Genomic DNA, 16878 nt, shown 5'->3' with positions numbered 1-16878 from the left:
TCGAACAGGCAACTTGCTCGACAATAATTTCTCATCACGCTATAGAATTAACAATTGTTGACACTCCAGGGCTTTTTCATTCGAAAAACGTAGCGGAGACAGCTTTGAAGCTCCTTGAGGTGACGGAATTAAAGCCACACGTGTTCGTGATTGTTCTAAGATCGGATCATTTCACGAACGATGAAAAATACGCTGCTGCTATGTTGAGAATGGTATTTGGTAAACACATATTTGAACACACGATGCTAGTACTAACACACTGTGCTAATGATGGTCGCGACCAGCACCTAGATGCATTAAAGACAACGTTCGATTCTGTCAGAGAGCTGTTGGAACTATGTGGAAATCGTGTTATGTTAATTGATAATGCAAAACCAGTGTTTGATTTTGATCATTTCCATAAATTGACTGAGCAGCTTGCAACTCGCAAACAGTTTAACATTGATTTGCACTACACGGGTACTTTAAAATTGGTCTTACGAAATTATTTGTGCACCAAACCAATTGATAAAAGCGTTGAAACTCAGCTTCAAGAAATATGTGAAGATCTTGGTTGGCGATTGAGATTGCCAGATTCTGTTATTGAAACCGGGCACTCAGGACAACAGCCCTTGTCGTTAGGAAGCATTAGATATTTTAGAAAGGAAAGGGAGTGCACAATTGTTCTTATTGGAAAAACTGGAAATGGAAAAAGCGCGACAGGAAACACCCTTCTTGGCTGGACTAACTTTGAGTCGGGGGACAGTGCAACTGGCAAAACTAAGCATATAACCAGCGCCAGATGTGTCCGATTAATAAGGGGTTCTCATAGAGAGTTAGAAATAATTGATACACCCGGTCTGTTTGAATGTGGGAAAGTTTTTGAAACAGCGATGGAACTTGTCGATGTTTTTGGCATGAGACCAAATGTCTTTGTTCTTGTCCTGAAAAAAGGTCGAATCACAGAGGAAGACAAACTTACTGTTGATTTGCTAAAGATTATTTTTGGCGATGAAGTATTTAGGCATACCCTTGTTGTAATAACCCACGGAGATAAATTTGCCACGGAAGTAGAGTTTAACGGGTTTTTATGTGAATGTGAACTTTTAACCAATCTGAATGAGCTTTGCGGAAAACGGATCGTGCAAATCGACAACAACACAAGATATTTCGATACAAATAAGTTTTTTACATTTGCAGATCAGATAACACAAAACGGAACGCTGTTTTACGAACACAAAGATGTAAAAGAACGCAAAGCTGTTTTGCAAAAATATTTTCAACGAAAAAACATTGACACGAGCCTAACAGTTCAGTTACAAGAAAAAAGAACTGAGATCGGGCTACGGTTGCAAAATAGGATGGTGCCACTGATCGCTGGTACATGTGCCGGCGTCGCGATGACTATTGTTGGGTTTCTGATTTGGGTATCAGTTACTGACAATGTCGGTGTTGTTGCTAGAAGTGTAGCTATACGGTTATTGATGCGATCCACTGCGACTTATGCGATGCAAAGTGCGGCAACCATTTGGTCTGGAGTCTTGTCATTGGGTAGAACTGTCAGGCAATTGGTAAGAGGAAGTGACTCTTCTTGTGCCTCTAAATGAAGTCTAAGTGGTGGCTACTAACATTATCAAACGTCTCGTCATCGATTTGAGAGGGCGTCAATTGCGTCATCAATTTGTTGGGTCAACTCCCAAACCCTTGATATTCAATAGCATATCCATTTTATTATGATTGCAGTATGCATGTTTCCTCTGTATTCTGTTCGTTTATGTAAGCACGAAGACCAGATGGCTCTAGCGAATTGATTAGCCCATCTTTTTACATCACATTAGGTGTCTTACATTTTTAGCTTTTTAGTGTACGTTTGTCTTGTAATTTGTATTGGCTACATAAATTTCATTTTAATAGCAGTTTCTTTTTCTTGTTTTGAAAGAAAACAAAGACGAATATGAAATATTAAAAAAAGGTAAATATTATACACAGCGTTCGGTAAAAGGTTTGTTCATAAACTCTCAAACGGTATGGATAATATGATATGAATCTAACATTAATACTTATTGATTTAATACTAATTGATTTAGTGTTTTATCAAGTTTTGTACAAATCACTTGCTTTCCATCAACCGTCACACGACGGTGACCCATGTTGCAATGATATTTCATTTTATTGGTTTTTTGGCTTTGTGTTTTGTCGTGTTATAATTTTGTGTCATAAATAAACGACACGATTCATTTGAGAGTCGAGAAAAGTCGCCTTTTTAAAATTGAAATAATGTATAAGAACATCTCTGGTAGAGATCGTTAAGCTTTTTTTAACTAACTAAAATATCCTCATTTTCAAACCATATCTTCAGCGAAAACATATATCCTTTCCTTTATGATATCGTTGTATAACCTGTTGATATGTAATTATATGTGAATCACTGTTTTCCAATTTATACTTAAACACATGAATATAGCTGTATGTTTACATCTTGCAAACACACTTATATGCTTTCTTTGTGTGCGCATACTGGATATGGTAAGGGCATACGTAACATTCACATTCAATATTTGATTATATAATTTTAGCTGCTACATTACTTTTGTTGATTGTGTTAAGAATTTTGGCAGTGCTATTTTGATTTTATACTTGCTCATATGGGTGTTGTACCAACCTTTCTATATTATGTATAACCAGAAACAATTGTTTTGATTGAGAACATAATCCACAATCATGATTATGCTGTTCATGCTTTGAAATAAAACACACAATTTGATGTGGGTTGACTGTTTTAATAGATAGTTAAAAGAAGAACGATAGTTGGTTATCCTTTAAAAAAAGATGCGCCTGTGTTGTATGCGACCTTTCTAATGTGCGGAGCTTCTCCCAAAAAATATTTGCAAACCAAATATGGTTTATGTTTAAAAAGCTTTTCTGTGTTTTAAATTAAATTGCGTTTACGTAGTAGTATGAGCAAGAGACATGTGTCATATGCCAAGCTGAGTTTTGTTTACACGACCATGGCTTCTGGGTTAGTTCAGGTCTGGTCAAATCAGTACACACAATTGCACAAAAACAATAAAACTTCTATAACCTTATTTTGTGTCCTTACATACATTTTAACCTTTGAACGATATGAACCTATTATTATTATTATTATTATTATTAATATTATTATTATTATTATTTTATTATTATTATTATTATTATTATTATTATTATTATTATTATTATTATTATTATTATTATTATTATTATTATTATTATTATTACGATATGAACCAGAATTTATGTTATGTCATTGAACTATTTTTAATTCGAAATGTTTCAAGTAATACTTATAACATCAAAATAACTTTACATTTATAATGAAGCAATAAGTACTCAACATCAATCATTTTCGTTTCATTTGGTTGGGAATCTTAATAGCGGTTTTGGATGAGGTATCGACAAAAGTATGTTGCACGGTATCATACTGCTTCACTATAAAATAAGAGTAAAGTACATGTGCGTATTTTTTAAATAAATAGAATCAAACAATATAAGACAATTGCTATATACAGATTGACAATAGTTCAAAACCATATTGACATATAAGCAAAATAATCAGTTGAGCTGTATTGGTTAGAAAATATACAGTTGAAATAAACACATTTTTTCCGTGTGGAATTTACCAAATTTACAAACACTAAATGTATTTTGTCTTCCTATTTGAACCAAATGGGCTCTTTGGTAGCTATTTTATCTTGGCGAGTTATCTTCAACATGTACACTCAGACTATCACATAGCTCATTTCTTTCCTTATGAACAACACAAGTTGAAGCCTTTGGATTGCGTGTTTTAAACGGTGTAAATTGATACCAAAGAAGGTCGCTTTTTGTGTGCCCCGGGTTGAAACATTTCAAGGGACTTTATTACACCATCCACGTATGGTGTAATTTGCTTGATGGACACAAGTTATTTCCCTTGTTTTCTAAAAATATTAATCATTTTTAAAATGATCCTTTGATCGTATTTATAGGCAAAAACAACAATCGTTGTAAAAAGCTCGAGAAACAACACAGAAAAAAGCACGAATACGTAGAATAAAAACAAATAACATAATAAGTAAGAATTATTATAATTACTCAGCACTATATAGCAAGTAAGTGTTACCATTTATTTCTTAATACAGGCAACTATTCAGCTTGGGAACATGCACATTTTGGCGTCACTCTAAAATGTTTTTGCCTTGTGATATCAAACAGTAAAAGAATACATGAACTAATTGGTAGTGAAGTTATACACATGTGTAGGCATCAGGTTCATTTTGGGTACGATAGCAAATAAACCAAGGAGAGGGTTATGCTTATTGTATTACATACATACCCTGTTGTTCATTTTGAATCATGTATTTACATATACAAAAGTACAACGAATGATAGACCGTGAGGGAACAAGTGGTTTAGCAAATCAATAAGCAAAGACTAGGTGCTGATTACTCACACTTTAATGAAAGTATGCGTTAGTATCTTTCAAGGTTTCAAATATTAAATACATTTTATCAAAGCAAGCATTTGCTGTCAAAAAGGCAGCTTTCAATTATTTTTTTGCGGTTGTATTCAATTTCAGACCTTTGTTCGTTTCGATTTTTTCATTTGTCAATGTATCTTTTGGCAACTTCCAACAGTCTTTGAGCAAATTCTCATATTAGTGCAGACTTCTTAAAACTTACAGTACATTAACACAAGTTATTATATAAAGTGTTGCTTTTAACAAGAGGGCAATCACGGCGATAAAGCGCTCGCTTGAATTTAAAGTAAAGAAAATATCGAAAACTTGACCTTGTGACATCTTTCTTTAAACTCAATCAGCCCAAATTCGAACACTGCTTTTTATATTATCAAGATGAACAATCGAACCATACTCGAGATGTAATATGTGTTTTCTATGATTTGACCCGGTGACCTAGTTTCTAAACGCACGTTACCCAGATTCGAATGCGGATCAGTTTCTAAATTTGGATGAAAATATATATAACTGATATAGCATATTATTGATAATAAAACTGCAAGCAATGTGTCTTATATCTTATAAGAGTCACTAAGACATCTGTGTCTGGTTATCTAACAATTATGGTCTTGGAGTCTGGCTTAAATTCTTTAATGTCTATGTGGTGCAAAATAATTTGTGTATCTTTTTGCTCTTTTTACTCAAACAAAAACCGGAACTAGCCCAGTTATCAGTCCGTCATGTTTGGTAAGAAGACAGCTTCTTTTACAAAGTACATAATAAATTTGGTGGTCCTTAAGTTTGTCTGCATATTCGTTAGTGCTCTTTTGTTTGAAGAGTTACTTAAGAATAGGGCCTATATGTTTTGTAATTATCGTTTTTAAGGGAACTTTTGGTATTTGCAACAGTAATGTTGGTGATGCACCTCGACGTATCATATGATTCGACAGCAGTTACAAGGTAGGTATCCGTGACAAAATCAACACGATCACAGGAATGTGACCAAAAACCATCTTGGCTACTTTTTCAAAGGTATCAGGCACTGGTTATAAGCTGTGGAATACTGCGTTGCCATCAATGAAACTGACAAAATCTTTGTTTGGACTTAATGGTGTTGGTTCAATACAAGACTAAGTGTTATGTAATGTAATAGCTTTATTTACATCAGCTGTTACAAAATACCAAGGTACTGGAGACAGGGATAAAGACAGTTTTTGTTCAAAATCAATTTAATTCTTAACTTAAAGAAGGTTCAATTGCGCAAAAATTTTGCGTTCGGCTTTAACTTGTGCCAATTTGTTACTAGAATTTCTAAATGTATCACTAACTTCCGATTTAGCAAAGGGCTTAATTTTGTTTTGCTTGCTATGATAATGGAATATAACATTCTTTTCGATGTAAAGATCAATGATATAGGATTCCGTAGCTGCCGGAAAATACCTATCGCCTCAGTTAGTTTGCCAGCAGGTTAAGGTTTAGATGTAACACCTAATGATAAACAATAAAACTCATCGAGGTAAGTCACCACATCGAATGGTTTTGAAAAGTTGCTTTGAGCATCAACTACTTTCTTTATCAATGTTTTACTGTCCCGCAGATACCATTGTTCTTTGTGTACTGAGCAATCGTCAGAGGTCATGTATGTGGTTTGTAGAGCAGCCTTAACATACAGAGTTCTGCAGTGACTTGTAGTTGACCAACGGCAGTAATCAGAATAGTTCCTTCTAAATCCAATAATGCCACCGTGGCATGTTTCGTGTCTGTTAATTGTTTGTTCAATTGTAATGCCCATTTGGGTTTTTTTTATTTAGGAAAATATTATCGATTTACACGGAATCCATTTCTTTCAAAATGTTCCCTGGTACCTGGGTGCGAGAGACTTAAGCTTAACTGGTACATTCGTATCTAAATTCTGAAAGTCAACGGTAAAGTACAGTGGGGATGAATTGTAGAGAGCATCTATGTGAAAATTCAAGTCATTTTATTTTGCTGCTTGGATATGTGTCAGTATCATATGAACAATGTCAATGAATTGCATCTAGAATTAGGCTTTGTTTGCCTAAATTACATGACTTGTTGTTTTGACTGTTGTTTTGAATTTACTCATGTTCTTAAAATACTGTTGGGAATCTTCTTGAATGACTACTTCCGTTAACGTTTCAAAGTCTTTATTCTTTATCTTACCTTGTATCTCCACGCTCAACACTTTAATGTATAGATGATGAATAAGAAAACGCTTCAACAGCAGTCTTTTTTTTCCTTCCAAAAACAGCTTCACGACACGTAGAGCTTGATTGTAGGGCCTCATGGACATCACTTTATCATGTGATCCACTGGCGAATTTTCCCGACTCAATTACTGCTTCCTCGGACCATCTTCCTTTGAGCATATTGCCTTGTGCATTAAAAAGGAAAATATTTTATGAAAAACTCCCAAACCCACAAATCACTTTGCTCTATTGTTAAGAAAATTACCAGCACAAAGATTATGCTTTTGTAACCACGGCCTTATCAAAATTGACAATTGCGTATTTTGGGCCCACTTCTTAGTGATTGGAACCAATTTATCAAGTTTTTGTTGCAATATAGAATTTTCGCTAATTGAAACATTCACCGATGTTATATAGACAACAGTGGTTTGATTATTTTGTGTTGGTCTAGCAGTTTTTGATAACCAACAGGAAAGCGATGGGACAGTGTGATTCTAAAAGAAATTGTCAATTTCCTGGCAGCAAAACCAAACGAAGGCATTGGAATCCACTGTTTTGTGTCAGAGTTGGCTCAACTTTTGGCATGGAATAGCAAGCAACTCCTATAGTGTGGCTGTTCTATCTTTGTCGTGGGTACCTATGATGAATCATAATTTAATTCGACGAATGAGTCTGAGGTTCGACAAAATGCTATGTTTGGAATGTATTGCACCAGCAGGAGATGGTGTTTCTTTATTCAATTCCAAGTCATCCCAGCAAACGTGCAAAACAATCGTTTTCGGTTGAAATGCTTTTGTGTAATATTGTTCTTTAATTAATTAACACGTTCCACATTGTTGTTTCTTGCTTTATTGTGTGAGTATATTTAACTGCATGACCATAGCGGTTCAACAGTGTTTTCAGTTCTGCATTTCTTGTAAAATGACGGACATGTATTTGTAAAATAATATGTTTTGGCATCAAGCACTCACCATTGCGAGCTACATAAAATAAATCTTCAGCACAAAACTTCATAAAGCTTCGAACATTTTTCATTGAATTTCATGCTTGACTTGCCGAATATTACAAACACAAAGAAGGTGAAAACCTCAGTTTGAGGATGCCGTTCCTCTCAACGTATCCCATACGCAAAGGATGGCCATGGCAAAGTACATAATGTTCCAGACAGATTCAATGATATACCAGCTAAGTAGCAGTCATCTTTCGTCAGAGGCAGCACGCTCAAAAACCTTTTCTACAGCCATTCCTTCTACATCAGCCCCACACACTAGTTGCGTTTGAAGATTCAGGTTGCCAGAATCGGATTTGTTCTGACGTTTTTGCCAATATATCTTTGAGTTTATGGGCTTCATAGTTTCATTATATAAAGAAGAGTGGTGTTCAAGAATGCGGCTAAGGTAAATTTCCTTAAGCATTGTGGGACGTTCATAGTAACATAATATCAAATAGGTTTGACATAACTTGTGACACAAAAATGCCACAGGAAACAAACCTTAGCTATTAGGAGCTTCTAAAGAGATACGCCAGTACGTAGATGTAGAGGGCTGATCGTCATCATCATCAGGTAACGAATGCACCCGCTTTGGAACATGTCTTAAATTTGTGAAATAGGGTAACATCGTTATTGTGTTCCATGTTTTTTCACATCAGGATTACTTGTCAAATGTTGTGATGATATTTATTTCAATCTAGTTTTCGCTACATCTTAAAGGTTTTAGAAACGTTAATCTATCACTGAAGTTATCTTTTCTTTAAATGTACTTTCAAAACAAACAATACAACTTTCCCACCATCATCTATCTTTTGGCTGAATGTCAAGTTTTGTTGTTGATTATTTTGCTTTTCCATAAAACGTGTCTGAAAATATGCAATATAGAGACTTTTAACCATTTATCGTGGCACTAGTACTATCCGACTACTATTACATTATAGGAAAACAACAACATCATCCCTAGACACATCGATTTCTTTTCATTATGTCTTTCGTGTTATATGTTACAATTTTCTGAATTGCAAGCCGTTTTTTATAGAATAAAGAAGTACAAGCCATGAAGTTTGAAAACAGTACATGATGATAGAACATAGTATTAATGCTTAAATATCATTTACATTTAATTATTACCAATAAAACATGATTACATATTACAGAAACATTTGACGTTACCGTGACATTTTGAAAGTCAACAATAGGTATGGTCTGTAGAAAATCGCCCTTAACAAAAATCAATAAAACTGCAAAATCCAATCAAATGCAAGTAAGTTTTCTAAACATAGATTATAAATACGATTGTGTTTGTGTTTTAAAGACGCCGTCCAACATATTGGTAAATTGACAAAATTAAAAAACTTGTTTCAGATTCGCACATTTTTGTTTTAGTTATGATAGTTTTGAGGAAATAGTAATACTGACCAAATTACCATGCTCTTAAATATCTACATGTATTATATGCATCTTTTGATGGTTTGAAAACCTGAAAATTATAAAGCGTCGTGCGACGCGAAACGATTGAATAATTTGGAATGTTCTGTTGTTGTCGTTTTATTTTGGGATACTTCGAGGATTTCTTATATAGGTAAAAAAATACATCCGCTCTAAGCATGAGCATGGATGGTCGCGTGGTCTAGGCGGCAGACTTTTTACTCCAGGGGTCAGTGGTTCGAGCCTTTGTGAAGGTTACTGTTTTTCCTTTTTTAAATTGTATTTTGTTTTTTTTACTGGAGATTTTTTATTCAAATGTTTAAATTTATCAATATAAATTGACGAGCTTATATATATATATATATATATATATATATATATATATATATATATATATATATATATATATATATATATATATATATATATATATGTATATATATCTGTTGTTTGTATATTTGAAATACCGATCAATATTTCCTTCAAAACAGTACTTATTATTGGGCAAATGAACAGCTATAAAATGCAAACTAAAAGAACGTTGAACCGTTCACTTTTGTACTCAATTTTTTAGTGTTCATACCAGAATTTGTTACGTTAGTAAATTGGAGATAGGTTCGACAAAATGCATCCAGGTTTCGTTTTTTATCCAAATTCATTACACAGACCTTAACATAAGGTAGTATTCAATATAAATGTGCAAAGCTGACGCACTCTGACTCATTTATGAAGAATTGCAAACATGACTCATTGCAAATGCGTTATTATTTTTGTAGCAGCAACTAATTTAAAGGAAATCAAAAATTTGGGTTAATTTCGAATTATGCTAGTACCGATCCTGTTTTGACCGATCATTCCGAATCTCAGAAATAGGAGTAAACATATTTAATGTATGTTGTTGTGTTTAATGGTTTCTCATCTGTATGACTATAGCCGTCACATGTGACACCGTAAATATACCGACTACAGGATTTAAGATTTCAGCACAAAATTAAATATTTTCCATGTTTATAAATCGGAAACGGTTTAATCGGGGCTGTTTTTTTAACAAACTTAATTTTAAAATATCTTTAATATCCATAGCGTTATATACACCTTAAGGTATATGGAATTTATTGTGATTATCCTATAATAGAAATTGCTAATACGAAGAACGATGTTCACGCATATACATGTACATGTACTACTACTCAATTTTTATGTTTCAAAACCAGACTACATTGCCTATCTTAATAAGGTCGGATACTATAAAATAATGCTGCTATATTTTCGTTTATGTGTCGCTTTTTAATAAATCTCAGTGGAGAAGGAGATAACTGATTTAAAACAGACAAAATATGTTTGTTGTACAACTAAGAACGGTCTTGCACATGTACTTTTGTTTAACATTGGTTGGATCGTTGTGTCAAGTCTCATTTTATGGCAACAGGTATTCGTTTTTGCGGAAACTGGTATAAAGTAATTTAGCTTGTAACACGCGAATGTGACAAAGATGTTGAACGTAATTATTTTTCACAGATATACATTAAATATAGGTATGTATTCTAATTATTTAGCGTGTTCTGTATCATGCCACGAAAAGTGACTAACGTTACCGAAGATATAGTGATGTACACAAATAACCCAATAGTTCAATATGCAGATGATATAAAGTCAATATATAGCGGAACAATAAGACAAGCAATACATAATATAATTCAAATGGTAACATTTCTGTATTTTATTGAAGGCCATCATATTCCGGTAATTACGAATCGCGGGTATGCATAGCTTTTTTCCTGATTATGGTAATTTTTAATGTTGCTAATGTCCTTCCTTTCTTCGGAATTCCATTACTTTTTTTCAATTTTTCAAATTCCACTGATCTCGTTAGATTTTAAATTATTTAATCAAATGATAAGGCGTTCGCTACTAACGGACAACTGCCCTTTAACAATCAAAGGTTAGGACGAAATGGCAATGATAATTATTTCAAGACAACTGCCGACACAATTTATATTGAGGAATCGGAGATCTAACAACACGTTCCTCGGATGTGTAGTCTAGACCAACCAAAGGAGTTATCCGACCCATATCTTGGTAAAGTTCACGATGCTTCTTTGTGTAAAATATATCTTCTAAATGCAATTGTGACTGAAAGAACACCAAAACTAATAGCCTTTAGTTTCACTTAAATCTTACACTCCGTATATATAACGAATATAAACTGACTCATAAAGAGGTGGCATGTGTAATTATGTCTAATTATTATGTCAAGAAAATATTCTAATTATTATGTCAAGAAAATATTCAGATATTTCGGCAGATTCCGGGCATAACTTAATACGTAACATGGTTCTGTAGTAACCTAGCATTCTTAATATTTGAACGTAAATCAATTATTGGCACTATTATTACATTGATTACTAACACAGTTAAAGTAATTCATAATATAGAACAATATTTAAAGTAGTAAATTTGTTTCGAACTATACTTCTCGGTAGTTTGTTATCTTTAGGCAGTTATGTGGCACCATACATTTGATATTTATTTTGGTCAAAGTGCACAAATTAGAAAAATAATAACAAGAATCGTTTTTTAATAAATAAATTGTAAACATGTTAATGAAATACTCTGCTAAATATCGCACGATTAATTAACAATATGTTTTATTTTGCAATAAACCATATTGTAAACTGCCCAAAGACATTATGTACACAATGGAATGGCTGACGTAATAATAGAGATAACACCTGTTATGTATATAGACTGTGTAGCGCATTGATTATTGGTTAATTTTAGTGATCACTTCTACAGATCTGTCGAATCAATTGATTGGACAGCAGGCGCATTATGCTACATAATACAGGTCGAGTTTAAAAATAAAGAGGCGAGTTTAATAGGAGCTAGGCGGCGCTTTACTGAGGCAGGTGCGGGCTTTAACAGGAGCATGACAGCCCGCTATTCAGCTTGCGATATTAACCTTTAACTATTTAACGTTATGTCACCAGCGTCAGTAGAGTGCTTTACACTAATTACGCAGATGTTTGTTTAACATATTGATATACAAGATGTCGGACTTTGTAAACGAGAAAATAATCGTTCTGCTTGGAGAAAATGGAAATGGTAAAAGTTCAACTGGAAATACGCTTCTTGGACGTCAGGAATTTAAGACAAAACCAGCCATGGATACGACACGTTTTATAAGTAATGTTGAAATAGCAAAGTGCTCGAGGCAAATTTCTCATCATTTTTTCGATTTGGACATTGTCGACACTCCCGGGCTTTTTCAATCTAAAAATATTGCGGCGACAACTTTGAAGCTGCGTAAAGTAGCATACTTGAAGCCACACGTGTTTGTTCTAGTTCTACGATCTGATCATTTCACTGAAGATGAAAAATACACATCCAAGATGCTTGAAATAGTATTTGGTGACCATATATTTGAACACACTATGATAGCACTAACGCACAGTGGTGAATTAATAAGTGAGCAGCACTTTGTTACTTTAAAGAAGCAGTCCGATTTTTTCAGAGAGCTTTGTAAACTATGTGGAGAACGTGTAATTTTAATTGATAACGCGGAAAATGTATTTGATTTCGATAGGTTCATTTCCTTCGCAAACCAGATAGCACCGTTTGGACAGTTTGTCTGTGATTTAAAGTACACAAATACCCTAAAGTTGGTCTTACAAGATTATCTCCAAAACAACAGTGCTAACAACAGCATTGAAGCCCAGCTTAAAGAAGTGAACGAAGAACTGTGTCGCCGATTGCCAAACAAGAAAGGGAAGTGCAAGATTGTTATAGTCGGAAAAATTGGAAATGGAAAAAGCGCGACTGGAAACACTCTGCTCGGGAGGGATGAATTTAAGTCGATATTTAGTGCAATAGGGGTGACAACTGATGTAGTAAGTTCCAGGTGTGTGCGAAACATCAGGGATTCCGAGAGGGTGATTGACATCATTGACACCCCCGGTTTGTTTGAATGTGGGAAAGTAACGAAATCAGTGGACAAAGTTATAGGTGTTGTACACATGATGCCAAACGTCTTTGTGCTTGTGCTGAAAGCAGGTCGAATCTCGGAGGATGAAAGATATACGGTTGATTTGCTGAGGATTATATTTGGAGAGCACGTTTTTGAGCACATCATTATATTGATAACACATGGGAGTAAATTTAAGAACGACGAAGATCTCGCCATGTTTTTGAGTGAATCTGAATTTGTCAACAATCTTGTTAAACTGTGTGGAGATCGAGTATTGAAAATCGACAACAAAAGAAGGTATTTTGATACCGACACATTTTTTAGATTTGTAGATCAGATAGAACAAAAGCCGTTCTACACACACGAGCATATAAAGGACCACCAAGAGGTTATCCGAAATCATCTCAAAAGGTATAACAATGATCAGACCTTATCAGTTCAGCTCCAAGGAATTAGTGTTGAACTAGGTAATCGTCTACAAAAGTGGACGGTTCCGCTGATCGCAGGTGCGGCCGTCGTATGCGTAGGTGGGTACTTGTTGTATAAAAACGATGACGGTTCTGTTCCTGCTTCCGGTGGCGTTACTTCGGCGTTGACTTTAATGGGCGCTTATGCGACTGCACCCGAAATTCCAGTTTTAGCACAGCAAGCAGCGTCTTCCGAACGAAGCAGGTCGGCCATTGATAAATTTAAAGCAACGGCTTGGCGACTTTTTACGGGTGAAAAATAAAACAATTTATCTTTGAGCATTTAGTGGTATAAAGGAGACTAGGTTTAAGTATCAAAGTCCAGTAACCATTATTGAACAATTCTTTATTGATTTTGTCCAACATATTTTGCGAAACAATGTTCGACACAATAAATTAAAGAACGCATACCACCTCTTAATAACGTAAGTGAAAATTGGTTCATGTAAAAACAACAATAGATTTTGAGATTCCCATTTGTGTTTCTGCTCAAATATATTAACAGAGTTTATCAAAACTTGTCTCTTTTCCCTGAACTCTGAAGATCGATGTCAACGTTTTGGGTCAAACCAATACTTCGGGGGCATTTCGGGTGACAGCATTGTTTATGTATCTGAAAATATTCAAATAAAAACAATGGCGGATAAAATATTTTAGAACACATTATTGTAACAAACAATTATCAGAGTATTATATTACTTTATAACTGATTTGTGTGTAGTTCAATTCATGCTGTTATTTTTAATGTATAATAACGACGATGAGCTTTACATTCTTAAGTAAAAAATAAACTGTTCTGTTCTGTTATTTAAACCAAAGCATGGATAACTGCCTATCTAATCAATATTACTAAAGGGTTTATTTAAATCACACAACTTTTAAGAATATGACAATGTCGACTATCGATTTCCAATAACCAGATCTTCAAATGCTTTTTTGCATACTATTCAACTTGTTTTGTACGCTGTACACTTAAATTCAATACCTGCCGTACAGGGATAAATCTGCTTTTCTGCAATGAGCAAACATTGAAAAATGTTGTGTTTGTCATCCCCGCCACAGAATGTATAGGACATTCAGGTCTATTTTAAAACGCTTAATTTGTAGAGCGCTCTACCACAAACCCTAAGATTGCGTGTTCACTGATGAGGATTGGGCATGCAGTACTTTCTACAGTCTTTTCACCAACGACTACTTAAACAACTGGGCCATTTAATTTTACGTTGAAAAGTATATTCTCAAAACATCATCAACTCGAGTACCTGCACCGAGTAAAAGGCACAAAGCATAACATACCTTTGTGTGTATTATTCTGTTTGTTACAAAAGTATAATCAATAAACTTATTTGTATATTATCCAAAGTAATATTAGCATCCCTTCGTGCATTTTAATTCATGCAAAATCAAAGAAGAGTTAAATGGTGTTATTAGCACTGCATCATACATAGTAAAAGCAATCGCAATTAAACAACAACCCTCCAGGCAGTAGAAACATACGGGAGCGGGATTGAAATCTGAACCGACTTGACCATAAACTCATCCAACTAACAACATACCTACCAACCATTCTAAGCACGGACGATTTTACTGATGTATGTACTGCTTGCGATGCATATAAATTCTATCTTTTCTCATTTTCAGCCAAGAGTCACATTATGTCAACCTGAATATTTTAAGTTTGGCCTGTAAACGTTTCCGTCAGTTGTTTAAATTGACAACCCAGCTGGAATGTAAACTGCAACTTAATTGCGTTAATCGATGGGTATTTTACATTTTCCAACGGCGTTACTTTATCTTTTTTGTCCAACACAAAACGGTTGGCTGAAAATTATATTGATAAAAAATGTCTGACTTCGTAAATTAGAGAATTGTTGTTCTTCTTGGAGAGGAAGAAAAGGGGAAAAGTGAAGCTGGAAATACCATTCTTGGACGCAAGACATTCAATAATAAACCGCCCATTGACACAGCACGCATAATGGGTATATTTGAAACAGCAAGTTGCTCGAGAACAATTTCTAGTCATAATTTTGAATTGAACATCGTTGACACTCTCGGGCTGTTCCATTCAAGAAATGTAGCGGAGACAGCTCTGGGGCTTCTTCAAGTTACAAGCATGAAGCCACATGTGTTTTTACTAGTTCTGAAATCAGATCACAGAGAACGAAAAATACACCGCTGATATGCTGCGAATGGTATTTGGTAAACAAATATTTGAACACACGATGACAGTACTAACGCACTGTGCTAATGTTGCTTGTGACCAGTTCTTGGATGCTTTAATGAACAGTTTTGATTTTTTTTCAGAGAGGTTTTGGAACTATGTAAAAATCGTGCAATGTTAATCGATAGCGCCACGCAAGTATTTGATTTTGATAAATTCCGTATCATAACTGATCAGAAAGCCACGTTCGGACACTTTGTCGATTACACAATTACTCTTAAATTGGTACTACCCGATTACCTCAAAACAATCCCATTGACAAAAGTATTGGAACCCAGATTCAAGAAATGAGCGAGAAACTCAGTCAGCGATTGCCGAACGGGAAATTGTCACTACCTGTTAAACAAACAAGCAATTCAGAGACACAAGCCGCGCCACTATGCAGTAATGAATATTTTATCAAGAAAGGGGAGTGTAAAATAGTAATTGTCGGTAAATCAGGTAATGGGAAAAGTTCGACTGCAAACGCCCTCCTTGGCTGGCATAACTTTTTGTCGGATATAAGTCCAACAAGAGTAACACACGATATAACAAGTGCCAAGTGTGAGAGAATAGTAGGGAATTCCCAAAGAACGATAGAAATTATTGACACACACGGTTTGTTTGAATGTGGGAAGGTTTCGGAAATAGAGTTGAAACTTTTGGATGTTGTTGACTTAAAGCCAAATGTATTCGTGCTTGTCTTGAGAGCAGGTCGATTTACAGAAGAAGAGAATTATACGGCTGATTTATTAAGGATTATATTTGGCGAACAAGTTTTCCAACAAACTTTAATAGTTATGACGTGCGGGAATGAATTTTCAAACGGAGATCATTTTGACAAGTTTTTATGTAAAACTGAATATCTCAAAAAGCTCGTTGAGTATACGGACAATATCGAAAACAAGACACGAGATTTCGATTTTGAAATGTTTTTCAGATTTGTAGACCAAATAACAGACAATACCAAAGGAATGTGTTTTACGAAAACAAACATGCAAAAGAGCATAAAGCGGTTATACAAAAGTATATTCGTAAAAATAGTGCTAGAAAACCAATGCCAGTTCAGCTCCAAGAAATTAGTACAGAACTCGGGCGACTGCTGCCACACTGGACGGTTCCTTTGATTGGTGGCGCGATTGTAGCGCGATTGACAT

The 16878-nt window shown here is 34.7% G+C and overlaps 2 protein-coding genes across 2 annotated transcripts; both read left to right on the top strand.

Annotated features, from left to right (window-relative positions):
• The first annotated feature begins 242 nt into the window (after positions 1 to 242).
• LOC127838153 (GTPase IMAP family member 9-like) lies at positions 243 to 2658 on the top strand. The gene has a single exon (XM_052365731.1). The coding sequence runs from the start codon at positions 243 to 245 to the stop codon at positions 1584 to 1586; it is 1344 nt and encodes a 447-aa protein (XP_052221691.1). The 3' UTR covers positions 1587 to 2658.
• Positions 2659 to 11913: 9255 nt separating this feature from the next.
• Positions 11914 to 14186, top strand: LOC127837370 (GTPase IMAP family member 8-like). The gene has a single exon (XM_052364359.1). The coding sequence runs from the start codon at positions 12138 to 12140 to the stop codon at positions 13782 to 13784; it is 1647 nt and encodes a 548-aa protein (XP_052220319.1). The 5' UTR covers positions 11914 to 12137; the 3' UTR covers positions 13785 to 14186.
• The last annotated feature ends 2692 nt before the right edge of the window (positions 14187 to 16878 follow it).

Source organism: Dreissena polymorpha, chromosome 7, assembly GCF_020536995.1.
Source record: "Dreissena polymorpha isolate Duluth1 chromosome 7, UMN_Dpol_1.0, whole genome shotgun sequence".
NCBI lineage: Eukaryota > Metazoa > Mollusca > Bivalvia > Myida > Dreissenidae > Dreissena > Dreissena polymorpha.
Note: the sequence above shows the minus strand (reverse complement) of the source record. Positions and strands in the feature narration are given on the sequence as shown.